The sequence below is a fragment of the Python bivittatus genome, unplaced genomic scaffold, assembly GCF_059951505.1.
Source record: "Python bivittatus isolate LINGU-HERP-01145 unplaced genomic scaffold, Pbiv_v1 ctg000100_np1212, whole genome shotgun sequence".
In the NCBI taxonomy this organism is placed as follows: Eukaryota; Metazoa; Chordata; class Lepidosauria; order Squamata; family Pythonidae; genus Python; species Python bivittatus.
The window spans coordinates 578,632-604,617 of NW_028277038.1; the positions used below are offsets into that span (position 1 = coordinate 578,632).

General features: G+C 55.7%; 1 protein-coding gene across 6 annotated transcripts in view; it reads right to left on the reverse strand.

Moving 5' to 3' along the window:
• Positions 1–25,719, reverse strand: part of KIAA1671 (KIAA1671 ortholog) — a 40,670-nt gene extending 14,951 nt beyond the window's left edge. For 2 of the 6 annotated variants that reach the window (XM_088135059.1, XM_088135056.1), the window contains exons 1-6: positions 25,601–25,719; positions 15,519–15,664; positions 13,517–15,128; positions 12,824–12,917; positions 8,953–11,784; positions 8,669–8,794 (exon numbers count right to left, since the gene is read on the reverse strand). In XM_088135059.1, coding sequence (XP_087991185.1) covers positions 8,669–8,794; positions 8,953–11,784; positions 12,824–12,917; positions 13,517–15,069 — 4,605 coding nt within the window. In that variant the 5' untranslated portion in view covers positions 15,070–15,128; positions 15,519–15,664; positions 25,601–25,719. Of the gene's footprint in view, positions 1–8,668; positions 8,795–8,952; positions 11,785–12,823; positions 12,918–13,516; positions 15,129–15,518; positions 15,665–16,464; positions 19,000–19,034; positions 20,129–25,600 lie in introns of those variants that run through there. The other 4 variants (XM_025169142.2, XM_007432135.4, XM_088135057.1 and 1 more) reach the window with 4 other exon arrangements.
• Positions 25,720–25,986: the final 267 nt, after the last annotated feature.

Genomic DNA, 25,986 nt, shown 5'->3' on the forward strand with positions numbered 1-25,986 from the left:
CAAAGCAACAAGCCCGCTTTTCAGGTCCTCGGCCAGTTTGCCTTCCTGCAACGCTCTGCTCGTGGCGGGTATCTCAGGAAACCGGATGCTTTTCACGGCCAGCAAAAACTTCCTGCAAAGGCTTCTCACTTCAGGAGACCACCATGCCAAGGAGAGAAACCCAGGCTGCTCATTCGCCCTCTCCTGAGCCCCGAGACGCTACTGTCTGAATACACGCGCAAATCCGGACTATGTGTCTAGCGGGGGCGAGAGAAGCAAAAGCAGGATGAGGCATTTGCAGATCAACCTAAATTTGTACACCAACCAGCCACTGAGGTGCATGCTTACATGCGCGGTTTCCAGTTTTAGCCTATTTTTTAAGCCTCAGAGCACAGCAGGGGGAAAGGGATTCCACACGCACCTCTCTTCCCACCACGAGAGATTTAAGGAAAAGGCGGTGACAGCGACCCTCTCTTCAGCCACTTCTCTTCCTAGAAGGCCGAGGGGGCGAAAACCACACTCCTGATTTTTCTTACAGAAGAAGCCAATCCCAGAGCTGATTTTGTCTGCGTGTGGCTGGAATGTCGGGGAAGAACACAGAAGACCTGCGAGGACTGTTTTGGCGGCTGGGCTGGGGTAGTCTCTTGTGCCAAGGGCCAAATGAGCGCCCTGGGACCCTCCCTGTGGCAGGCAGAACTTTTGTGGGAGCAGCGGGGGGGGGGTGACGTTTCCAACCCAGCTGGGCCACTGTCAGCAGACCCCGTCCAGGGCCTGCGTTTCCTGGTTCCCTCCTCCTACCCGCTTCCCCTTATGGCATGCCTCTTTTTCCTGCAGGCTGCAGGACAAGGGCTGGCCCCTTTCTGTTATTCTGGGAGCCATTCTGTGCGGATGACAGAGACACCCCACTTCTCACTGCTAAGGGGAATCCAAAATGCTGCCTTCAGAGTGGCAAAGCTGGATGTGACTGATAAGAGGGCGTTTGGAAGAAGGGAGAGGGAAGGGGCTTCTGGCTCCCAAGGATCGAAACTCAGAGCTGTTGGGGGACTGCAATCCGGGCCATGGCCGAGGAAACCTCCCCCAAGTCTTCCTCCAGCATCCTTCCTTGCCTCCATTGCTCTGGATGTGCCTCCCTTTCCTCTTCCAAGGGGGCAATGACCCTGCCTTCCCCAACTACGGTGGCCCCTGCCCTTTGGACAGATGACTTCATTTGAGCCGGCTGGTCCAAAAATAGCCAGCCGGGAAGGGAGAACAGGTGCCTGGAAGCCCCTACCTCTTCCTGCATCAACAGGAGCCATACGCTGCCTTCCATAGTTTCCTGTTTATGCTGCTGCCCTAAGGGCAGGCTGAAAACGTTATTAAAAATAACTTGCAGCTTCACTGGTCTGAAATCTGAGGGCAGAAGCTATTTGGAATGGATCTTCCTTTTGCCTGCTCTTTCCACAGCTGCATCGTCCCGATAAAGTTTCTTAGGAGAGGAAGAGCTGGTCGAATACAGTGATTTAATAGTCAAGCAGAATCAGCCTTCGGAGAGAATCGCATCAAAGGCCTCCCTCTGTGGAGGCAACTATGTTTTTAACTACAGCTCCCCAAAATCCTTTTCCCCTGACTGAGCTGGTTGGGGCTAATGGGAGCTAAAACCCACTTTTGCCCAGCCATGGCCAACCTGAAATCAAAAGGCAGAAACAATATTTTTCTCCCAATGCTTCCACTGAGTCTGGACTGGCCACGGATCCCCTGGTTAACTTGTCATAATACCCTCCTTTTTGCCTACCCCAAATGTAGCACCGATCCTTCTGCGTCTATTGCTAGCACTGCACCAAGTAGGGGGGAATCGCTCTGTCCACCCGCTTTCTCCACAGCCATCCAGCCCTTTGGCTGGGTTCACCCCACTTGGCGGACAGGGAAGAGTGGGGTGAGGCAGCCCGTGGTTCGGTGCAATGTGGGACTGACAACAATACACGGCCCCCAGGAAAGGCCTCTCAGCACGATGGCCCGACCTCTCTCGGGCTTGGATCCTGAGAAGCCAGCCACCCAGAGGGGGGTGAAGGAAACCAGACCACGGTGTTGTTCAAATGACACTGTTCTCTCCGTGACTGACGACTCCAGTTCCCTCCTGAGAAAACAGCTCAGGAAGGCCACAGCTGTAATGCCCGTGTCTCCCTTATCCAGCAGCTTTTGACAACAACCATCTCACAGCACAATCAGGGAGGGGACAGTTCTGAAGGGCAACCTTTGCGCAACGTAAAATGACCTTGCCTGAAGAAGGGGAGACGATGCCGTCTCAGAAAACCAAAGCTTTTGTAACTGCTGTTCTGTAGAAGCCGTTGCTCAGTGAGAATTCCCTTTAAAACCATGTACTTTACATGGTGCGTTGGCAGGACAGCCCCCCCCCCGCACCTCTGGGCCATTTGCAGAACTGCAAGGAGATGCCAGTCAAGCCCGCTTCCCCTTGCCAGGCCACACCCACTTGCTGCGGGGGGGGCGCATGGCCAGCAGGGGAAATACTCAAATGGGACCGGAGGAGCACAGCGCGTCTCCAGAGATGGAGCACGCGAGTCCCAGGTGGCTGCTGGGACTGTGTTTCTCATCCATATTTAGAAGCATACACACAGGCCTGCGGAGTGATTCACTGCATGGGAACATGCCAAGGGACTCATGAAATCATAAATATCTTACACGCAACGCTACCTCATCATCATACAGGAGAAAAAGGGATCTCAGCCAAGGTCTGCCATTCATTCCAGGAGCTCCAGCTGGGTGTGCACATGACGTTGGGCCACACTGTGGTCTGTTCCCGCCTGCCTGAGTGCCACCATGGCTCATTCCAGGCAGCGTGGCTCAACATCCCTGGCTCGCCTTTAGGTGCGAACCCAGTCTCACAGGGCAGACATGCGGATCAGGCCGCAGAAGAGCCTTGCTTTGGAAAAATGCGGTGCCTTCCAGCTGCCAGGCAGGAAGGACAGAGGGGCAGGGTTTATGCGCAAGTTGCAGCCTTGGGATGACAAGCTTGGACTCTTGCCGTCCAAGAGGCCAGAGAGTGAGCAGTAACGTGTAAGGTTGGAGTAGGGGATCAGCATCCCCTTGGTCCAGAACGAAGCACGTCTGCCGGGGGGGAGGAAGAACGTTGCCATTAAAAAAAGGTTGTCCCTGGAAGCAGGCAGGATGTGACCTTCCCTCTGCCACCCTCCGTCCTCAGGCCAGAAGAGACGCCCAGAGAATGGGCTATTTGTTCCTGGCTCCTTCCACAAATCCAGGGCTATCCTGGAAGGTTCTCCTGTCTATCCTCACGGCTGGAACGTGGAAGAGGGACAGCCAGCCAGAGAGCCGGGTACAACACGGGGAAGGCATGGGGGCTCCATCCTCTGCGAGATTTGGACTCCACCCCTCAGAAATGGACTTTAGACAATTGCCTTGGCTGGTGGTGCTCATGTCCACTCTGCGCATCTATGAAGCCACTTTGGAAAGACAAACAGCCCACTTTGTAGTCCCTAAATTAAGATGGCCCTAACCGCCAGGCCAAGGGCTGGACTGCTGAGGTCTCTCCAAAAGACCAGCTCCTAAAAGGGGGAAGGGTCCCTTGCAAACAGAAGGAAAGCCAGGCTCCAAGCCCCCTGCCCCCCCCACTTCCAACTGGGGGGCTGCTATGAAAGAGCACCCTCTTGTGGCCAGGCCGTGGAACTGCTGTATGAAAGAGTTACCGGGATCTGATGAAAAATCCAAAGTGATTCTCTGGAATCCTGTCCACACCCTCCCCAGTTCTTGTGAGGGAGGAGACACACGTGTGCCTTGGAAGCCATATATGGGCTTCCCACGGCAAGCAGGGCCATCTCGCAAGGCCCACGCACACTCTCTGAGCCTCAAGGCGAGTGGGGGCCCCAGCCCCAGCCCAGCTTGATGATGTCACTGTCTCTGGAGGGCACCAGGTTGCAGAAGGCAGGCTTACTGGGAGAAGCTGCCCGAGCAACATCTGCTCATCCTGAGTTCTCCAAGCTTCAGAACTATCCATTATGTTTCTCAAAAGGTTATTACGGGGACTTTGCTGTTGAGAGCTTGGTCTTACGCCGTGGTTTCACTCGCTGACTGCAGTTTTACGATGCGCAGTGAGCAGACGCACCGGGGGGAGTCACCAACAGATCCACCTTCCGCTCATCTCTGAAAGGAGACAAGCAGGCGAGCAGAGCGGCTTCCCGCTCGGCCCCTCCCCAAAAGCCAGGGGCAAACTGGTGGGGGGCCTGGAATAATGGCCCGCCCGCAGCTCAGCTGCCACCTCTGGCCCGCTGTCACTGAAGGGCTAGGCCAGTTTCCAGGTTGGGCCTTCTCCTCTGCTTCCCCTGCAGTTCACCCTTTCCCAGCACATTTTTACCCAGCTTCCAGGAAGGTCATCTCTGGAAAGGCCAGCAGCCTCTCCAAGCCCCCCAGGAAGAAAGGGCCTTTACCAGTAACACCTGCTGTAACTGGGCAACTCAGGAGTTCTGAAAGCTCAGAATCAGTCCTGCTGGCGGGTCTGCAAACCGTGCTTTGGAAACCACCTGTATCCAGAGCTACCACGGGGGGGGGGGGAGGAGGGCGCTTTTTTTGGCAGGGCTGCTGCTGCCCTCATGTGGCATGCCCTGCAGGTGCCACCAGAGGCAAGCAAGCAGAGGCACGGAAGGCACTCCAGAAAACTCTCCAGAGGGCCTGTAAAAGCATGAAAGGAAAAGGCAAGCAGGAAGGAAGAGGAATAATGCAGTCAGCAGCCTGGCCTCAGCTTTACCCAGCACAGCGAGGTCATGAAAGCAGGATACTCCGTTGAGCAAGGGGTCACTGTGTGGATCCGCTCTCTCCCCAGATGCCAGGGGGAACAAGAAGGGCTCTAGAGCATCGCAGTCCATTTGCTCCTCACTGTTTGCGGTCTGCAGTTATCTTTGCCCACAACCCCCTCACGGCTAAGAAGCTGAGTGCCACCCACCTTCCACGTGCCAGAAAGCCTTTAGAGGGCAAAGCGAGGCAGGAGAAAGGCTTTTACTCACCCAGAGGCTGCAGAGGGACTTCCAGCAATTGGGGCAGTAATAAAACTCCATGCCCCCAGACAGGGAGCTCCCCATCCTGTTGCTCTCGGCTCTCAGCAGGAGGTTGGAGCAGGCCGAGCCAATTCAAGGGAGCGTGAATAATTCAGAGCCCAGCTCCCCAGGACAGAAGCAGCAGACGCACAGGAGGGGCCCCACATGGGGGCAGCCCCGGAGGAGCTGTGAGGACCAGGGGAACCTTTGCTGCCCCAAGGCCGAGGGGGGGCCCTCTCCTGAAACATGGAGGGGCCAGAAGCTTATCTCCACGCTCCCCAGGGACTGAACTGCTCCAAAACTTGTGCTGCTAAGCGGAGAGAGGCTGCAGCACAGGGTCACCACGCTGACTCTGTGGCAAATGACCTCATTTCCCCCTTCAGCTGCTACAGGAAAGGAAAAAGAAGCTTAATGTTTTCGTTAAAGCTGCTTTTTAAAAATTAAATGGGAGGACAAAATCCCTCCATGGCAAGCAATTGTTCGGCACTCTCCCATCCCTGGAGCATCTGAAACGCAGAAGGGGCAGAGAACCTGCAAATTATTTATCAGCATCTCTCTCAGATCATCACCACGCTGCTTCTTATCAGATGGTGAGAGGCGGCGGGGAGGGAGATGCTCTCTGAATTTGCAGGCTGTGCACCTGGACATTTACCCACCAGTAAGATTAACCTCTCTGTATGATGTACCCTTGTACGCCCCGCCGGTTAAAAACCACTGAGTGCCTTAGAGAAGAACCAGTTACAGCACGCAACCAGAGCACAAAAGAGAGCAGGACCGAGGCTGGGCTGCAGATCCTCCCGGCCTCCCCACCTGCACCAGGGAAAGGAACTTGGAGGCCTGCGTCAGCCACACTCGGAAGCCCGGTGAAGTCAAGGCCCTGAAGATGGTGCCCACCGGGTGGCACTCCAGCTCCCTCCCCGGCTTAGGGAAGGGGGAGTTAAATTCATCCGGAGGGAAGGGTGCCACAACAGCCAATGGTTACGAGCCATCTCACCACAGCCATTTGCAGGTCTTCCCCTGCCCTCCTCCATGAAATCAGAGGAGCTGCTGCAAAGGGAATTCAAGGCAGCACTTTGGGGGAGGTCATGCTCAGGTCATGTTTCCATAAGGAAATCGAAAATCCTTATCTCCTCCACCCACAGCACTGCTCACGATGCACCGTGGATAAATAAAGGGTTTTCTCTCCCTTCCTCCCTCCTTGCTCAGGGCCTTAGGTGCCTATTGGTGAGGCTGAAAACATATATAAATGAGACATCCCTTGCTTGTTCCTCTCTGCCCTAAGGAAGCATCCGGCACGCTGTAATTAAGCAGATCTGAGGGGCTTGGGAACTTGCTGGTGCTTGAAGGGATGGGTGCCAGCGATTGTTTTCAAGGCTGGGATCTTTCCACTCCTCCAGACACTCCACATGCCTGATAAGCTCCTAGGGCGGAAACAGAAAAACCTTCCTCTGCATGGCAAGAGCGTGACGTGGAACCACTGCCATTAGGCTGGAATCGTGCCACCGAGGCTTTCTCACCACACCCAGGTGACGAGCACACCCTGCATGAACCGGGCCTCCTCGGCCGATTGGTCCAACCGGGTCCCAGAGAGGCTCCGAGGGTCGCAGGCGTGGAGGAGATGGTCCGCCAGCCAGCTGCCATGGATCGCAAGGCAGCCTCGGGGAAAGCAAAGGCCCGCTAGTGCTGGGAGGCCTCCCGTGCCAACTGAGCTCTGCCCGGTGGGCCCGCCTATCTCACAGCAGGCAGGCAGAGGGGCTCAGCCAACCTGCCATGAAAGCGGTTCTTCTGAAGTCGGGAAGGGTGATGTGTGGCAGCTGGACACTGCTGGAGAAACCGCCAACCTCTCCCTTTGCCGGGGGGGCAGGGTGGGGGGCTCTTAGATACCCAGAGGGTCCATAGACTGGGATTCAGGCCCCCTCCTGGAGTTGCTACCTGGATGTCAGAGCTGGACTCAGGGCCTGGCAATCCACAACTCCCTCTCCAGCACCCCAGACATGCCCTCAGGAGCTTACGGGAAAGAGTCAAGGACAAGGTAGGTCAGTGGTTTTTATTGCAGACACGCAAAGCTCTAACCAGGCAGTAGAAGTGCTGCAACATCCCATAATCTTGGTTGCCATTTTCCACACCCTGGGAGGGCTTATCCCTCACAGTCCCCCACCCACCGCCTCCTCTGGCAAGGGGCTCCCTGGCCCTGGACGCGGAGGGAGGGCACCCACACCCTGCTTGGATCGCGGCCTTGTCTGCTCTCAGCCCTTTGCCTCAGCCCTCCCAGGAAGTGACAGTGTGGGGCCGTGGCCAGCCCCAGCCATAAACTGAAATGCCAGGTCCGACCTTTAGTCAAGGCCGGGAAGGGTAACTCACGTCCAGCCCCACCTCAGTGGTGCCTGTTCCCCTTCTGGGGTGAACCCGACGTAAAATTCAAAGGCCAACAGAAGCAAACGCCACCCCATTCAGGAAGGTTAAGGACAACATAACCCAGGTTCTTCTATCTTGCTAAGGAGACACGGTTTCTGGAATAATCCACAACCAACTGGGTTCAGCCAAAATGCTAAGCCGTAAACCACAGTGACTGGACTCGCCTCCCTGCTAAGCCACAGACAAGCAGACCAGCTGGTTGAGAGCCGAACTGTAACAACCACCACAAAAAATCAAGATGCTGGACACCACGGACCACAGTCCGTTCCCATCGCAAGGCCTGGGAAGAGCTGTAGGGCCGTCTTGCCCCCAAACCCGTTCCAGCCCGCCTGCTCTGGGCTGCTGCTGGAAGCGCCCAGCTGGACTCTCCGCTCAGAAGCCACTCTGCAGGGAAATTAGCTGTGGGGGGGAGAAGGGCCATGGGGCAGGATTCCGTTCCACTCTGTGAGCCCCTTAGAAGTCAGAGACTGTCAACGTCTTTTTGCTAAAATAAACAAGGGAGTAGCTTCAAGAGCCAGGAGCCCTTGCCGGACTCCGGTTCTTCCTCAGGGACCAAGTCCGGCCAGGACCTTTCCACTCTGCTTCAGCTCTCCAGACTTTCCTGGATGTCCTGGGCACAAACCAGCCAACTGCACAATTCGGGCTGCCCCCCCTCACCCTTTCAATCTTGTCACACGTCAGCTACTCGGAGGTTGACCAGGAAGACCGGTGGGAAAGGGAGTTGGCCGTGATGGCGTGACTGACTACAGCACACTTTCATGGCAATTTGGAAGAACAAAGTTCCACGCCGATCTCTCCTGCAGACGAGTGGCAATTAAAACATCGATCTACGAGAGGCCAGAGGCCCTTTCCCTCCACCTTCTCCAGGGATCCCTCTGCTAAGCAGTAACGGAGCTCGATCCCCGCCTAACCTGGTTCTGCATTCCGCTGGCTTTGCCATCTCCCTCGGGGTCTTTTCACCCAGTTGTGTGCAAGCGGCTGGCCATAACGCAGCACGAGGCCTCGGAGTCCTCCCGAACCATGACGGTGTGCCGAGTGGAGACTAACCCTGGCCTGCTCCTTGGAACCATCAACCACTGACCCACGGAAGCCCAGGGAGACTTTCCATGAACCAAAGACAGCACGCAGCCCTTTGCTAAAGGGCTGCTGTGTGCGTAGCCAGCCCTACGGGATGCCCAGAAGAGGTCTGGCAGCCTAGACGAGGGCAGAGCAGAGCAGAGGCTGCAAGCACTTACCCCGGACCAGTGATCGGTTCTCCTTTCTTTATAGAAACTGTGACTCCGCCGCTGCATAAGGAGGTAGGGAGAATGCCTGGTTCCGGCACCATCGTGGTCCTCTTTGAGGCTTTCCTTTTCAAGGCCCTGCGAGGAGGAGACACGTCAGATGGAGAACAGCATCCAGCGACGTCACGTCAACCCTCCCGGTGCTCATCCCAGGTGCCTCCAGGTGGGCTAGATGCCCACTCCCAAGGCAGCCGGACCCCGCCCCGCCCCACCCCCGCCTCGTTCCTGCCACATACCCTGTCCCCTTCGTGGGAGAAGCAGTCCCTCGGAGATGGGGCTCCCTTGTTCACCCGGGCCCCCGGCCTTTCAGGAGGGAAGCTCCGACAGATGCGGTGCTCATCCAGCCTCGCACCCAAAGGTAAGCCGGGCCTTGCTTGGGCCTGACGGGCCTTTCCAGAGGAGGAACACTTTGGGTCCGGCCAGGCATCTGTCCCCCGGCATGTGGCACTGCTCCGTTCCGTCCCGGTCTGCGCTGCAGGAGAGTCCGTCTCCCAGACGCCAGCGTGGGTATCAGCTTTCCTCCCAGTTTTGCCACCCGAGTCACCGCTGGGGCACCACCCCCCAGCTGGGGCCAGAACCGCCCACTGCCTTGGGCTTGCTTCCTTCCACAAGGCTCCCAGGTCCATACGAACAGGTTGGAGAGTGGCATCTTCGGCACTCTGCGGGCCTCGCCTGATGCCCTCTCCTTGCTCCTTGCCAACAAAGAAGGATGTCTTTGTCCTTGGGCCCACGGGCTCCGCAGACCAACGCTTTGTTTCTTCTATGTCCGGCCTGCCCCAGTGAGGAGGGCTGTGTTTCCCATCCCTGGCCCTCAAAGGACTTGACTCCTGGGTGCAGATTTCCAGCGGATCGCTCCCATGTGTGCGGCCATTCTCACAACTGCTGGCATCAGTGCCTGGCCTTCTGCTGCCCGGGGAGCGTTCCACCCTTGTCACCTCTCTCTGATCAGAGCTGCAAGAAATGCTCCCCGTAAAATTCCTTCTGGACGGCAATTTCTCCCAAGGAAATAAGGTACTTTCTTTCTGGTCTTCCATCCCAGAAACCTTCTGAGAGTCTCCCCCATATTCTGCCATCAGCTCATCAATATCAACCACTCTCGATCGGTAGCAATCAGTTGCCTTCTCCTGCCGGAGAGACGCCAAGTAGGACGGGGACCTTGCTGCAGGGCAGGGGGGAGGATCAGCTCCAGCCGGATGCCCTTCAGCCTCCTCTGGCTGCCGGTGGAGCAGCTCCCGGCCCCGCTCTCTTGCCTCGGCCAGTGGATGCTCAGAAGCCCCTTTCTCCGGAAGATCCAGGGCTGCTCGTTCTCCCCTGTGCTTGCTAAGAGGCCTGTCTGGGGAGCTCGGGGACTCTGGAAAGCACTCCCTGTGCTGCTGATTTGAGGGATCAGCTCTTCTGGAACTGCTCACATGAGGAGCCACAGACGCATCTTTTCCAGGCTTGTTATTGATTTCCTCTGAAATTTGGCAAGTAACTGCAAAATACATGGCCTTGGGCTCTGAAGGAGAGAGTTGCTTTTTAAGGCTGCTGGGAGAGGTGACCTCTGCCTGCCTCAGATCTATTCGATGGGGGGTCTGGGGGCTTCTCTTGGCGATTGAGCAATCCAAAAGATGCAAGGCGTCCCTTCTGCTCGCCAATTCTGTAGTGCCTTGAGAGGGCTCCCTAACGTCCTCAAACCTGGCAGCGCTGTGGGGCACAGTTTTCCTTCGCCACCTGTCTGAAACCTTTGGAGCAGAAACGTTACGGAAGCTGCTCTTCCACCTCGCTTCTAGGTCAAGCGGTTGCAACTGATTTCCTTCCGTTACGCCGCCCAGCTTTTCTTGGGCTCCACCCCTGGCCGAGCACATCTTCTGTCCTTTGAGTTCCTCCGGCTCAGAAGGCGGCTTCAAGTCCAGGCTTGAGAGGAGCCCGGTGCAGCTGACCCTTTGCCACTGGCTGGTCCCAGGCGGAGAGGCCTGGTTCTTGCGCCCGGCGGCAAGGGACGGAGTCGACTTCTGACCAAGCACACCAGCCCTGTTTTCGCAGCCATCTGCCTCGCGCACCCCAGTTCCAGCCCTCTCAGGGAAGCAATCCAGCATTTTGGATCCCTCTAGTGCACCAGCAGGAGCAAGTGTCTTCTCTCTTTCAGTTTCTAAGCACGGTGCAAAGATGCCGTCATCCTTCGTCCTGCTGGTGAATGATATTGCCTTCTCAGAGGCCAGCTGCTGTCCGGCCTGATTTCTGCCCAGCCCGGTCCCTTCTCTGTGGACAGTACGCTGGCTCCAGGAGGCAGGAAGGTCTTTCAATGGGCTTGTTCCCAGGGCAGGGCCTTTTGGATGCGGACCCCCTCTCCAGCCATCACTCTCATCCTCAGCACCCCTGCTGGCTCTCCGGCTCTCCTTCAAAGATCTCTCACGACGGAGAGTGACGGCCTTCCCTTCGGGGACGGCTGCAACGGCCTCGCTTTGTACTTTTTCCCCCAGAGTCTGCAGAATCTCATATCTGGGCTCGATCCTTTGGTACAGCAGGGAATCCTCCATGCGCTTTGAAGCCGGTTTCTCGCGCTTCTCCTTCACGGGGTTTTCTGCCCACACCAGGGCCAGAGAGCCTTTATCCTCAGTTAAAGGTCGGGGATCTTTGGGTTTTCCGGCATCCCCTGACAGGTCAGTCTCCCGGGTGGAGCCTTTTGTAGACTGTCTAACTCCCAGCACTCTCTCCTTCCACAATTCCTGACAATGGCAGAACAACTCTCCAGAGGACTCCATCAGTGGCAGCAACGATGGTTCAGCTCCAAGCTGGTTGGCAACCACGCTGTGTCTTTGCACATGATGTTCAAACATGGTGGCCCTGACCGTTTTCAGGCAGGCCTCTTCAGTGGGAGAGCTGGAGAACATTTTTGCCTTGGGACTGAGGACCAGGCCAGGACGTTCTCCTGGCAAAGAGACGTTTTGCCTGCCTTTGGTAAAGCCGCCCTCTCCCTCTGGGGGTCCTTCTGTGGACGGTGCTTTTGCCAACAGTGGGGGCTTCCATGGACTGCCAACCGTGCAGGCTTCTCTAAAATCTGTTCCACCTGCAGGCAGCGTCTCATCCTGAAACAAGCAGAAATACGCAACTATTAAGAAGGTGTTTTGGGCACCTGTTAATTGACATCTGCCATGTCCAGTCTTTCTTTGCTGAAAGTGTTCAGGAACATGGTGTTGCAACACCTTTGTCTTTTTTCTTTAAATAGTTCATAGCAGTATATTAATTTAAATAATGCAGAAAACAATACAAAGTATATTGTATTCCACCAATCCATCCAACAGTGTGCATAGGTATTTGCCCCTTAGTTTTAAACAACGTCTTTACATTTCAAGTGCTGGTTTGGTCAAAAGAATGTTCCACCTCATCAAAAGAAGCTTTTTCTCATGTTAAGGGGACTACACTAGATTTCAGGGCACATATATTCAAATATAAAAGTATTTGAAAGGTTTGGAAAAACGTATAAAATCATGACAAATGTTTATTGAACTGGTTATTCTTACAAGCCAAACTATCACACACACCTCACACATGTATATGCAGACCTACACTTTCCCTTGTATGGAGGTCAGCTGGGAACCTTTTGGCATACAGCCAGTTAACCAGCACAGCTCTCTGACGGCTCAGTGAATCACGATGAGGAAATGTTCTAGAAAGGGCTGGGAGGAACACAAAGGTATTGTATGGCCGTCCTGCTACTTAGGGAATGCTGAAAAGGGGCATTACACCCTCCTTAATCTTGGTGTCCTCCAGCTAGGCTGGGACTTTGGCTCCCATAATGCTCATGCTGGCTGGGGGGTTATGGAAGGTGAACCCTAACGAGGTTTGGGAAGACTGGCAGAACAACTAGAATGTGATCTAATTTACTGGACAAAGGAGAAAGGTAAGGGACAAACCCACAGCGTACTGTGACCCTGGAAAGGTGCCTAAAGCAATCCTACGCACGTGTTGGTAGAAAAAACATGATTTTCAGTGCTCTCCAAAACGGCAGAGAAGGCATCAGCAGATGAAACTTCTAAGGGCCGTGCCGTGCTTAACGTGCCCACTCCACTCAGAGCTGTACAGGCCGCCTCTTATTTAGAGACGGATCTCGGGTTCTTTCCTTACCCCTTGAGCATCCTGTATCTCACTGACAGGCTTCCTGGTCCATTCGGGCTGCCTCCTCGGCTTCATATCACTTGCAGTCACGGGGCCAGAAAACCTGTTTGCAAAGATTCCGAACCATGAAAGAAGAAAAAGATAAGAAGGGGAAAGGTTGGCAATACGCCCCAGCCTTTGTATCTGAAATGCAAGCAACCAGCATGTTGTTTTAACATGCTTCCAGAAACTTAGCCCTGGAAAACTTTCCCGCCCCCTTCCCTAGCATCAGTCTGCCCACATGCAAAAGGGCATCATCCTTGGGTTCAGTCCAGCCTCGCGTTTGTCCTAGATCCAAGCTCATCCCAGACCAGATCCCCGCTGAACATTTCGGCACCATTCAGATTCAGACAGAACTAGTACAATTATCCATAAGCTTCAACCATACCGGACCTCAATTTTTGTTAGTTCGGAATTAAAACTGAGCTTTGTTCTTTCTTGCGTTACAAATTCTTCCTAATCAGGACAACTATCAGCTTCAAAGCCCAGAGGATGCTTTCCTAGCATGCTGTAATACTTTCCCCAGCTTTAGACCATCCAGATGTGCTGGATTTCCACTCCCATAATCCCCCAGACAGCACATCTGGGGGAGGGAAACCCAACACATCTGGAATGCACCAACTTAAGGTAGCCTGCTTCACACCAGCGTTTTCCATCACTTACACCTTTGTCAAATCTGTGGAGAGAGGCCGTGACCGGAACGAGCGACGCAAATTTTCTGGCTTGAAATCAGTATTCTCTGCTGTCAGTTCTTTAATTCTCTGTTGGATGTTCAATATCCGATTCTCTTTTCCAGGGCTGTTGAAGAAAGACTCGGTCTCAGTGGGAGTCCAGTTGTTTGCCGAGGCGTCTAGAAGTGGAAGAGTCTTTTTAACGCAGCCTCTGTTTTTGAGATCCAAGGTATCAGGCGGGTTGGCATTCCTTAAGCCAGCCTCCTTGGGAGGGAGCTCTACCTTCTCTCTCAGAGCCTGGCCTTTGCTAGCATTATATTGCCCCACGCTGGGTTTCCCCGGGCTTTCTAGCTCCCACAGATCCTTCCTGTCCTTTGCAAAGATTTGCCCCGAGTCTTCTGGAACGGCCTGGCCCGGGGGAGCCACTCCGCCTGCAGAGGGCAAACAGCTTTGGGTAGAGCCTTGGCTTTTCGCACTGGGAGACTCAGCCAGCTGACTGGCACTTTTCACTCTGGGACTACAAGGCTCAGCTACGCTGAAGCCCGCTGCTTCGCTCTTTGCCGCCATGGTCTCCAGGGGCCTGCCCTTGGCTGCAGCAAAGCTCTTCTCCCTGCTTTCAGCCAGACAAGATTTCTTCTGGAAGGAAAGCTCTCGGTTTTCAAATTTGCCCGTGAGATCCGCAGAGAGTGGCCTTGGTTTTTGAACCCATAACCCGGAAGCAGCCTCAGGAGGAGTCGGCTGCGTTTGTTCCTGACATGATTCCAGAAAAACAGCCAACGATGCCAGTCTCCCTTGGGCCTGTGAGTGCGTCTCAGGGGCTAGACTAGGGTGCTGCTGTGGTTCAACACTGCTAGCCAAACCCTTGGGGGCACCCGAAAAGATCTCCTTCCTTTCCAGAGACCTGTGAGGGCTCCAGGAGACCAGGCTGGGATCTGTGGAGAGGGAGGGCTGCCTTCTAGACCACCTCTCTGATGGGGAAGACAGAAGCTGCCCCTCCTGGGCCTTTCGAGGACCTCCTTCATCTTCAGCCTTCTCCTTCTCAGGGCTCCTGCTTTCCAAGAGGATGACGGTGTTGGCCTGGGGGCTCAAATAAAAGGGCACGGTGGCAATGAGCTCCCTGGGGCTTTTGCTCCCAATTAATTTTTGATCTAGCAGCGGCGGGACGTTTCCAGTGAATCTCTCGGCAGCATCTTCAAAGGTCTGGGCAAAGGTGGGGGACTCTGGAGTAACACTGCCTGGCTTGAGTCCTGGGACAGGTGGTTTCACCGCAGCAAAAGCATCGGAAGACGTCTCACGGGAGAAGGGCTTGGGGGTCAAGCGCGGCCTTGATGCGGCGGAGGGCACGGTGGCCGGCCTCACGGGATTCCCCAGCTTGTTTCCGCCCTCCAGAATCAACGGGGCCAGAGAACTGGGGTCCTCCCTGGGCTTCCGGCTTGGGTCAGACAGCGAGCTGATGAAGGAGTGCTGGAGCATCGCTTCGTTCCTTGGTTCGCTTCTACTGGCCAGGGAGGTCAGGACAGAGCCCACTTCAACTTGTGTGGCCATTTCTCTTCTCAAAGGCCTAGCAGAATTGGGAGGGGGAGGGTCCCGCGAGAAGGAACGCTCTATGAAAAATGGAAATACGAGGCATTCAAATGTGAGTCGAAGCAAGAGCCCGATGTTGAAGGGCTGTTCTGACAATCATATTCCTACAGAAATATTGCAAATAAAGCAATAATAGTAGCAGCTTTCATGCCCGCAAAAATGATTTCCACCCAGGCTTCTGAATCTCTGCTCTCCAAAAAGGCATTTTACGCACCCACCTAGGTGACCTCACCCCATTCTGCCCGTTTTCTTTTAAGTCCCAATACATAAACACACAGGCACACGCACAAGCACACACACTCGCTCTTCATCACCCCACTCCCAAAGAATACATTTTGTGTAACAACAAATTAGCCTCCCAACACCAATCAAGCCCTCAGTTCTATTCACAAGAAGACCTTTCACACAACCTGAGCTTCCTGGGCCATTTCATAATGATGCCACTGGAGGAGGGGGCTGACTCTGTCGAGGATCACTTTGAAGCAGATCTTCTTGAGGTATCTCAGAAGAACGGCTCAAGAGAAAATGAGCCTCGGGGATTCGGTGGGTGCGGCTCCTGTGAATTGAAAGATATCCAGTGGCCAAGGAAGGTCCAGGCTGCCTACAAATGCCTGCTCAATTGTCTCTGGCCGCTCAATTGGCTGAGGAGCAGACCGCCCCCCTGAGCTGCCATGCTTCCTGAGCGGGGACAGCCTCTGAGGGCGAGGACAGGGTGCAGCAGCCCCAAAGTGAGCAAATGCCCAGAAGCCCCATTGCTCAGCACAGTTGGTCCCTCTAACCAGGACTTCGGTGGAGGCCTCCAATCGGGATGCCTCTGGGTCATCGTTCATATTGCAAGAGCAATGGCACAGCTAGGCAGACAACCGAAGGGCTGAGAAGCCCTCCTTGGGAGGAAAGGCCTACTCGGAGGTCAGTATTATTCCCACATCTGGATAGAGGGAGACCTGCAGCTTTGGAGACAATTTGGGGCCAGACTGAGGAGATAATTCCTTCTTTCACCTTAAGGGGATCCTGTAGATTCTTGCCTCCTACCCCAGGACTGGCAGCTCAGACCCAAATCCAGTTTCTTCCCTGATCTCACTCCTTCTTTGTCCCCTCTGCTTTCTGGAATTGCCGACTCCAACTCCAGGATGGTTGTCAGACCTCATCTCTGCTCCACTCCCTCAAGAGAAGAGACCAACCGCGCCAGTTCTCTGTCTGGCAAGCACAGAGTCTCTTCCTGGGAACAGGACAGACAATCTGGGAATTTAACTGGCATTTTTAAAAAAACCTCAACGTCCAAATAAAAGCAACTAATCGATATTTGCATGCTAAGCGCTTCATTCGAAAACAAACAGCTGATTCACGCCTAGTTACCTGCCAGCAAAGAGCTCTTGAGTGGAGTTTGAGGGCACTGAGGCTGAGGGCAGCTTCAAGGCCTGGTCTTAGCTGGGGAAAGGACCGCAGTCAACTATTTTGTCCAAGCAACTTCCCAGGCAATTACATTCCCAGAGCAGGAACAGGATGTGACTCTGCTTTAGCATTTCTTCCAGCGTGTGTTTTCCATAACAAAAAAAAAGCCCCAAATACCCATGAGCTGTAAGTCCAAACACATGCAAAGCAGTTCTCAAATGCAGGGAATGTTCTCTGCACCTCTGAATAATCCAAAGGAAAGCAGCTGCCTTTTAACTGGCTGAATTGCAGCTCTGAGGAGACCCTCACAAGTAGCCTCCCTCACAAGGGAGGGCGGGCAAAGGGCTGGTGGGAGCAGAGGCGCTTCAGCCCGTTTAGGGCTGCCCCAGACAGCCCAGGAAGCCCCGCGCTGCAAGCTCTGGGCGCCTGCTCGGGTCAGAAAGGGGGGCCAAGGGGGCCTTTTCTGGAGCACTTCCCATAACGATGCACCGACTAACTTCGTTTTCAGCCTCGTTCCCCGCGGGGTTTAAAGTCGTTCTGGGCCCCGCTCACGAGCCAGCGAACCGGGTCGGCCCAGAGGGGTTCGGCTGCTGGCGGCCTCGCACTGGGCGTGCTCAGCGCCTGCCATTCCGGGACCTGCATCTCAGACAGCTCTCGTGCACGACAGGAACAAGGCTGCTGCTCTGAGACTTCACATGGTAAGCACACACCGCAGCTGAGTCACGTGCAGCCACAACTCTAGGAGGGAGGAAGCAAAACGTGTGTTTGTTTAAAGGAGAGGGAAATTTGGGCCAAGGATGCGGTGACGGGATTCGGCCGGCTTGCTAATGGCGAGCTGGTCGAGGAGAGAAGGCGACCCGTTCCCTTGAGCGGCTGTCAGAAGGATGGACCGGAATCAAGCTCTCTCCGGGAAGGGCAGGCTAACCCTGACTGAGGTAGAGCTGCGTTCGAGGTTGCGGCGTGGAGCTGGAGGACTCCCCCCAGCCATCCAAAGCTCTTCAGGGGAGGGGGCCGGGCTGGGGGCACGAGCATTGCCCACAGGGCGACGTGTTGCGAGGGAAACGGCCTCGCTGTCTCCAGACTGCCGCAGAGGCCCCCAACTGCCCGTGTTCTCCCTCGCCTCCCCGCCGACGAACGTAGCAGACTGATTTAGGCTTCGCCGCTGTACATCTCTGTGGATCCAGATAAGATGAGCCACAGACCATATCCAGCGTCTGTTCTGATGGGCCTCTTTGCGCCCCTGTTCAAACCCACCGCCAGTGACGGCAGAGAAAGCCACTCCTGCCTGGCCGGCTACGACGGGAAGCTGCCTCGACCGACTCTGCCCGATGAACGCGGAGCTTGGGGCAAGGGCGAGAGGTTGCCTGCGAGCAGCACTGGCATCGGAGAGCTTCCTCTGCTGGAGAGAGGGGCTCTGGGCGCCAGCCTGGCCCGCCCGGGCTGCAAGGCGCCCGTTCGGAAGCAGGGCAGTTCTGCTCGCGGCACAAGGCCGCTGGGACAGATCAGCAGGGGGAGAAGCCTGCTCTTCGGCCTCGCGGGACAGAAGTGCCGGGCCCAGAGGGGGCTCGTTGGCTTAGACAGGAAACGGACTTTCTTTAAATCTTTAACAGAAGTGCAGCAGCGGCTTGTGGCGCTGACTATAAGGAGACGTGTCTCTATAATCAGGGAGGCCTGTGGCCGGACCCTGAAATTACGGTCGGCTCCCGGCAATTTGCGGCTCAGCTCCAGCCGTCCCGAACTCTGCAGGGGGCCGGACGGCGGGCCTTAATCACCCCCAGGCAGGCTGAAACCACACGGCAGGGCGGGGGGGTGACACAGGCCAGGCCGTTCCCTCAGAAGCAGAAGAGCAGAACTTTTCAGAACCTATCATAAAATGCGGGGGGGAGAAGAAAGGGCTGCCACGGCCGCACGAAGGGAACTGGGCCCGTCTCTTTCCTTCCGCAGAAAAGAAAACCATCTGCACCTGGAGAGCAGAAAAGCAGCAGCAGGGGGCCGTTTGGCAGAATTCGTTTGCGGACCTCTGGCCTCGCCAGCCGTGGCAAAAGCCCGCGAAACCCTGCCGCCACCTTCGGTTTCACCAACTCAGCCCTGCTCGCTCAATCAAAGGGGGAATTGCCGTTAGTTAAGAGAGCCAACCTTGGGGGTAGGGCTCTTGGACCCCCCACTGTTCAGTCAGGGATAAATAAGCCCATGTTCCACAGCAAGGCTGAAGCAGCACCCTGAAACTTCCTCATTCCACCTTGCAGGCCCTGGTGGTCCGCAGAGGCCTCCGGGTGGCACATGCAAGTGCCTTTTGACCCTCAGTCCCCCCCGCACTGCTGCATCTGGCAATGGGAACTCCCAGGACAACCCGCCAAGCCCCAGGCACCCCTCTAGCCAAGGGCTCCTTCCACACTTCCCCGTGCACCTGTGTGTGCACGCGTGAGTGCCTTGCACATGCGCCGCGTGACCGCTACATCCATTAGACCCGATTCAGCCAACCCCCGCTGCTTCCCGAGATCCCTTCAAGCTGGAGTTTAAAGCTGGTGCCTCACCATTAGGCAGCAACGCCTCTGGCTCTCCTCGAGGGCAGCTCTTCCCCGCTGCTCCCAAAGTCTTCCTCGGGCGGACCCGGCCCAAGGAAATGCCAAAGGCTAACTGGAAACAAAAACCAGGAGGACACAATAGTCTTAGCGGAAGGCCGCTCCGGGCCAAGTGCCGGGCAGGAGCAGAGTGCGTTAAGAGTTCTTTTCGTCAGGAAGCAAAGGTCAATGGCTATGCAAAGCCTCGCATTACTAGATGGGCAGGGAACGTGGAAACAGCCTTCCCGACGCGGTGAGATTCGTGGCTCATTTGCCCCACCAAGGCAGCCGCTGAAGTGGAATCGCATCCACCCAGGAGAGGCGAAGGGCCCTTTCCGAAAAGGAGCTCTCTGCCCTGGAGCCAGCGCTGCCACAGACCAGCTACGGAGGATGCGGCCTGGAAGGTCCGGCCGCCTAGTTTCGGCTCTTCCCTTGCGCGAGTTGGAGGGCCTCTGCTGCGCACCCTTCCAAGGGCCAAACTAGCTCTCATCACAAACACACAAACAGCGCAGGAAGAATTGTTGTGACAAAGCCGCAGCCGCGCAAGCAGAAGCGCAATGAAGGGGTGGAAGATGCCTCTCGCAAAGCAGCTCCGTGGAAATGGAGGAGCAGCCATTGCGCAGCGCCGCTCCAGCAAGGCAGGCCTGTTTCTGGGCTAAGCCGGGGTCTCCTTCTGCAAAGGCCTGACCCTGAGGCAGACCCAGCCCTGGAGGGCCTGCTGCTCCCCCTCCGCCTCTTTTTGCTTGGCGACAAACCAACAATCACAACGACTAACACGTGCAGCTTTGTGCTTCGCAATGGAACGCCCTCCCAAATTCCGGGTAATGAGCCCTATAAAAGCAATTCAGCGATGGCACTGGTGCAAACTGCCCTTCACGCGCTCTCAGAAGAACGGAGCTGGCAAGCGGCAGAGCTGGGAAACAGGGCCCCCTGCCTTCAGTTTCAGAGGCAGCAGACAGGGCAGAGAAGGGGCACTCCGGCCTTTCAAGCAGGCCACCCGAGAGGACTTGTGGCACCAGCCGCTTCCCAGGCTGCTTGTTCCAACGCAGAGCCATGAGCGGGGGGGGGGGGGAAGCAAGCTGGCCCAGGACTGGCTGCACCTCTGGGCAGCAGAACAAAGAGCTCTTGCACACAGCCCACAATTCCTGGCACCCAGCATGTGGGAGAACTGGGTGAGCGGCAGGCAGCTGCTGCCGAGCTGGAGAGCCTGGGGGCCTCGAGGCCCCACGCCCAGAGCCAAGAAGCCTCCCCAGGACAGCCAGCCTCTTTCCCCAGGGCACCCGAACGGCTGAAGCTAGTGGCTCACCTGTCAACCTTCCCCAACCTGGTGCCCACCAATGAGGGCAATACCTCAGCAAAGGTGGTCAAAACAAGTAGGTCAACCTCCTGTCCTGCTGGAAGGTCTGCCAGCCGGACCCCAGGGGCAGTTGCCACCCCTTGGCAGCAAGGCTTGTCCTCTCCCGCCCAGCCAGTTTTCGCGGTGCTAATGGAGCAACTGGTGAGTTTGGCAACCAAGCCCTAATCCATTTACTGCCCTCAAAGTCCACCATATACGATTACAGGTTCCAATTTACTTCACCAGAAACACAAGCACTTTACTATATCCATGGGTACCAGCTCCCTTCTAGTTGCAGTTATCTGGTTTGCTGGCGCTCCTCAAAGGGATCTGCGCAGTAAAATCAACCCTTCTGCACAAGCAGCCCTCGGCCCCCACGTACACACCCACGGATACCTTGGCACACTGCCAATCAAAGGACAGACCGCTCCCCGAGTTGCACCTCAGCCTTACCTGGAAGCAGCCACCTGCGTTTTGGGCAAGCTACCCCATTGTTGGGGGCTGCCAAGCTTCCATGCCCCATTCACAAGACTGGCGGCACCTTTGAAATTCAGTGTGAGGCGGGGTGCAGCCACCTTTAAAATGTTGATGGAGTGAAAAAGAAGAGAACTGCCAAATACAGTAACGTGGAGGAGATGGACCCATTGCTTTCAGGGCGACCAACCAAGAATGAGAGATGAGTCTCAAAGAAACATCACGTGGTGGGAATCGCTGAGAGAAAAAGGAACGCAAAATTCCTATCAAAAGCACAAAACTCGGTGAAACCGCTGAAGCATCTTTTTTCAAAGCTGCAACAGCAGCAACTGCTTCTGTCAATAAGATGAACTGGCTGCCGAGTATCGGGGGCACCTCTCAAAGTTGGGGGGGTGAGCGGCTAGCAGATAAACAAGCAGCAGCAGCAGCAGGTTTAAGGTACCTTCAAAAAGGATATCTCAGAAAAAGAGAGGAGCCGAACACCACGCTGCGCTACAGAGGTCTTTGCCAGCAACACGGACTGAGAAATTCAGTGAAAGCGAACCAAGAGTTTTCCTTCTTAAGTACACGCTGCACGATGGCTCAGAGAGAGCAACGGAGACAGGTAGGCCTCTGCCCTGATTACAGATGGGGCTGGCTGCCTGCCTCTGAATCCAGGTGCTGGGAGCCGTGGTGAGAGTGGTCCTGTGCCCTTCTCGTTCCCTCGGCATCTTCCCAGGCTTTCCCTGTTGCTTCCCACTGCTCTCCCCCGCCCCCCCCGCCGCCGTGTGCTCAATTTTAGCTTGCCTGTTCTGCAGGGCAAGAACCTGACTTCTAATGTAGCCGATACAGACTCGGCGCAATGACATTATCCTCCTTATTTAATAACCGTGCCCAGAGGACATGCTCTAGCAAAGACGGTAAGCAGTGCCACCCTGCAAAGGACTGGCAGTGGCCTGCCCAGACCTGTTCCACTGCTCCTCGCCTGGCGTGCTGCTATAACCTTTGGCCTGAGATTCTGCCAAGGGCGGGCTCTCCTCAGATCCTTCCGAAGCCGGGACACGGGCCCCTTTATGTGGCGATGGAGCCAACCCCTGGAGCAACCCACCACACCCTCCGAGGACCTCTGGCTCCGGCCACAGAGCCCACGCAGCTCCACTGGCCACGCACTTTGCCAGCTACTCTTTCTCCCCAGATTTTGGACCCCAAAGCGGAGAAACCTAATCCCTCCCAGCTGTCTGCATGAAGGGGAACCTAAAAGCAGCGGTGGCTTCCACACCATCACTCACAGAGCTGCCTTTCACACCTATTAACTTATAGTTCATATTAATAAGCTAATAAACCAGCATTGAGAATGCCTGGCCCCCAGCTACTAAGACAGGCTTGCATCAACTTCAGTTAACCTACATGGGATCCCCCCCCCCCCCCATTGTGGCGTTCACATTTCCATGAAATGACTTATTCAAGGAGGAGGAGGAGACATTGTACCGAAGCCCCAAAAGCTGAGGAGGAAAGATCAGGGCAGGAACTGGCTTCGGGTCGGATGCAGAGAGACACTCCTATCCCATGGACAGGCATAAGGGCAATAAGCAAAGTATGCATTAACTTATAAACTACGCTTTGTGATTATTATTTTAATGTTCTATTACCATGAACATCATGAATATCATCATTACAACTTCCCATCTAAGTACTGTAAATATTGTTTTTACTGAAAGAGCTAATTCATGTTAAATAAAGTAAGCATAAGCCTGTTAGCCACACAGTTTAGGAACCTTCTCCATCAAATACAGGGAAAGGAGCTGCTTGGTCTTTTCCAGGGCCAACATATTTCAACCTCACCTGTCTTTTGCCCCACTTCTCTCCGCCTTAAAAGTTCTACAAGCCAGAACTGAGCGCTCCTCTAGTACATCTTCATCGGTAGCATTACCATTTTATTTTGGCAACCACAAAACTGCCCGTGGTGGCCGTTGTGCCCCAGAATCCCTAAGATGTATTTGGCTGGCGTTTTCTCAGCCAAAATCAACGACATTTTCCCCTTGGAACAGCCTCAACCACAGTCTGAGAAGATGCACAGAGCTCGCCACTGATGAGAGATGCTCTATGCCTGGGCCTGAATGACTGTAAACTTACTCACTGGTTTGACTGGTTTGGCTGGCCTGTGCATTCCTTCTGAGCTCAGTCCACCTGGCTTAATAGGTGATTTAACTCCTGCTCTGATGAGTAACTTACTATTTATGCAGCACCATCCAGGTACACAGTGCTTGGCAGGAAGACCTGGGATCAAATTTAAAGCAATTAGGGGATGGGCATGGCTTGAAGACTTGCATGGATGGGCAAAAGCAATCAGAACAAGGCCGGGGGGAACTTTGCTCTTCCTGCATCGCAGGATGTGGTGTCATGTTTCAAAAGTCTTCCATCAGAGCAAGCCACCCAGCCTTGGAAGAACTAAAAACAATTGCTTTAATCAATACAACCTGGGGTACAAGCATTTAAGCTATTAAAGCATTCTTTCTGAAGAAGCATTAATCATTTGCCAGCAAAACCCAACAGAAATAGAAATAAACAGATAAACAGAGATCCTTCTGACTAGCTGCCTTATTTCCTGCCATGACTGAGAAGAATTTCAGGATTTCTCTTCCTGAAACAGATTACAGAAATATTCTCACAAGAATTAAGGAAAAACAGCTTCCCTGCAAAGCAAAGACAACTTAAATTACCACTTTTTCCCACATTAGCCTCAGCACATATGAGTTCCCGGAGTCTGTTTTCAACAACCTGATGCTTGGGGTGATTTCGGTAGATGTTGTTCTTTTTCCATCCAATAAACCAGACTTCCACAACCTGGGGTCTGCCTGAAAAACCTACAGTAGGTCAGAGGTGTTCCTACTGGGCGATCCAGTCAGGAATGTTTGCTTAGGAGCACCCTCTTCCACAGCCACGCTATTTCCACAAGGGCCTCCAGGCCCGCCACGAGGAACAAATATTCCAGGATTGCCCACAAAGTTGAGAACTCATCACCCCTTCCCCAGGACTTCTCCTAACTGAGTCAGGGTCTAACCAGGACTACAGTCTCACCTTGCAGACCACCTGACTCTGGCTGGCCTGTTCATTTTGTGCCTGGATGCCAAGGAAGGGCCTGAAGCAGTGCATCTCCGTTGGGCCCAAACTCTATGGAATAAGCCCCTTCGCTGGCGATCCCGAGGATACTTGTCAACTTTAGGAAGATAGCCAAGCTTGGCCAGCTTCCCAGAGGAAAGGCATTTTCACCATCACCTTTGTTTACGCTCATTGTTTAAAGCCACTTAAGAAACTCTATTCATAACTATTATGATGTGGGCACACCTCTCAGCTGGCACCCATCACATGGGGAGAACTCCTGGGCATAAACTTCCAACTGCACCACAATTCCTTGGAGCAGAACATTTATGACCCATCAAACAATCATGTGCTGCAATCCCTCAATGGCAATTCCAGTTTAACTTAATTATTATATTCCACAGACAATCTTGAATGCATTTGAAACATTTAAGGTGCCTGGGGGAGAAGCACCTGAGAACCTCTACAGGAAATTTTCACACTCAAAGATGCAGCAGTGGAAAATTAAATCTGAAAGAATTAGACGTGGATGTAACACAGTCTGGTTGCGTTAAGTCCTGCCATCTGCCAAGGACTTTAGTTAATCCTACTTTATACAGCTCTTTTGGCGTACCAAATGTTGGGAGAGCACCTACCCTTTTAAAATAAGTTGCTCCGGCTCCATTTATCACACAAGGGACAGGTGTTCTCCTCCGTGATTTGCCAAAGCGGTTTGTGGCTAAACCTGAACGCAGCAAGCAAAGGCAGGAGGAGAGGAGAGATGCCGCTCAGGGAGCTGGAGTGAAATATTTAACTTGCAAACCGAGGTACTTGACTTTAGCTCCTTGCAGCGGCCCAAACCGCTCTCCGGCTGCATCAGGCTGGGCGTCCCACGAGCGCTCCCGCGGTGAACGCTCACAACCAGCCATGGCCCCGGCCAAAGATCGAGCCGATCCCGGCTGCTCCCCAAAGGCCCAGCGGGACCTAATCCGGGGAGCGGCTGGAGGGGAGACGGAGAGGAGCCCCGGGAGACAAGGCGAAGCCGCCCCGCTTGGACGACGAAGGGCCACGAAGCAGCTCGGAGACTTCGCTTTCTTCTTCCCCCGCGAGAAGCTCCTCTTGGCGGCCCCCCCACCTGTCAAACGCGTCCCTGCCCCCTCCCCTCCCCGGAGACCCGCGGGAAAGACGGGGCCCCGACCAGGCAGGCGCAGGCGGAGCAGCAGGGCCACGGGACCTCGCCTTCCACGCGTTCCCCCCGGAGACCAGCCCCGCCCTCAGAGGGAAGCCGGAGCCCACCTGCCGCCGGGCCGGGGCCAGCGGGCGGGCGGCGCCGGTTCCCCGCCGGGCCGGGCCGGGCCGGGCCGAGCCGGGGGCGCGAGGGCAGCCCCACCCCGGCGGGCCTGGGGAGCCCCGAGGGAGGAGCGAGGCGAAGGCGGCCGGGCCCGCGAGGGAGGGGAGAGGGGAAGCGGGCGAGCCGCGCGGGCCCCGCTGGCGCGGGGCGACAGCGCCCATCGTCCCCAGCCAGCACCTGCGAGGCGCGGGGGCGGAGACCCCGCAAGGAAGGGCCTCGATTCCGCCCCGGGGGCGGGGCTGGGGTCCCAGGTGGGGAGGGGTCCTCCAGGCGGGGCGAAACGGGCACCCCTCACACTCCCCCCGCGGCCGCGGTCCTCACCTGGGTCCGGCTCCGGCCGTCCCAGGCGTCCAAACGCGCCCTCTCCTCCGCGGCGCAGCCGAGCCCGCCACGAGGGGGCGTGGCCTCCGCCTCCGCCGCGCGGGCAGGCGGGGCGAGGGCGGGCCCGCGCAGCCTAACTTGCTCGTCGGTTCGCGGCCTTGCGCGAGGAAGCCCCTCCGTCGCCATGGCGACACCACGTCCCGAGCGGGCGGGGCGAGGGCCCCGGGGCGGAGCTTCGTCGCCGGTTCGAGGCCCGCCAGCCCGCCCGGGGCGTGTGCGGTGCTCCGACGCGCGAGGCCGCCCGCGAAGGTCCCGGCGCCGGCCGGAGGGGGCTCCCCGTGCCCGGCCAGCCCTCGAGAGCCGCCCGCCCGCCCGCCCGCCGAGAC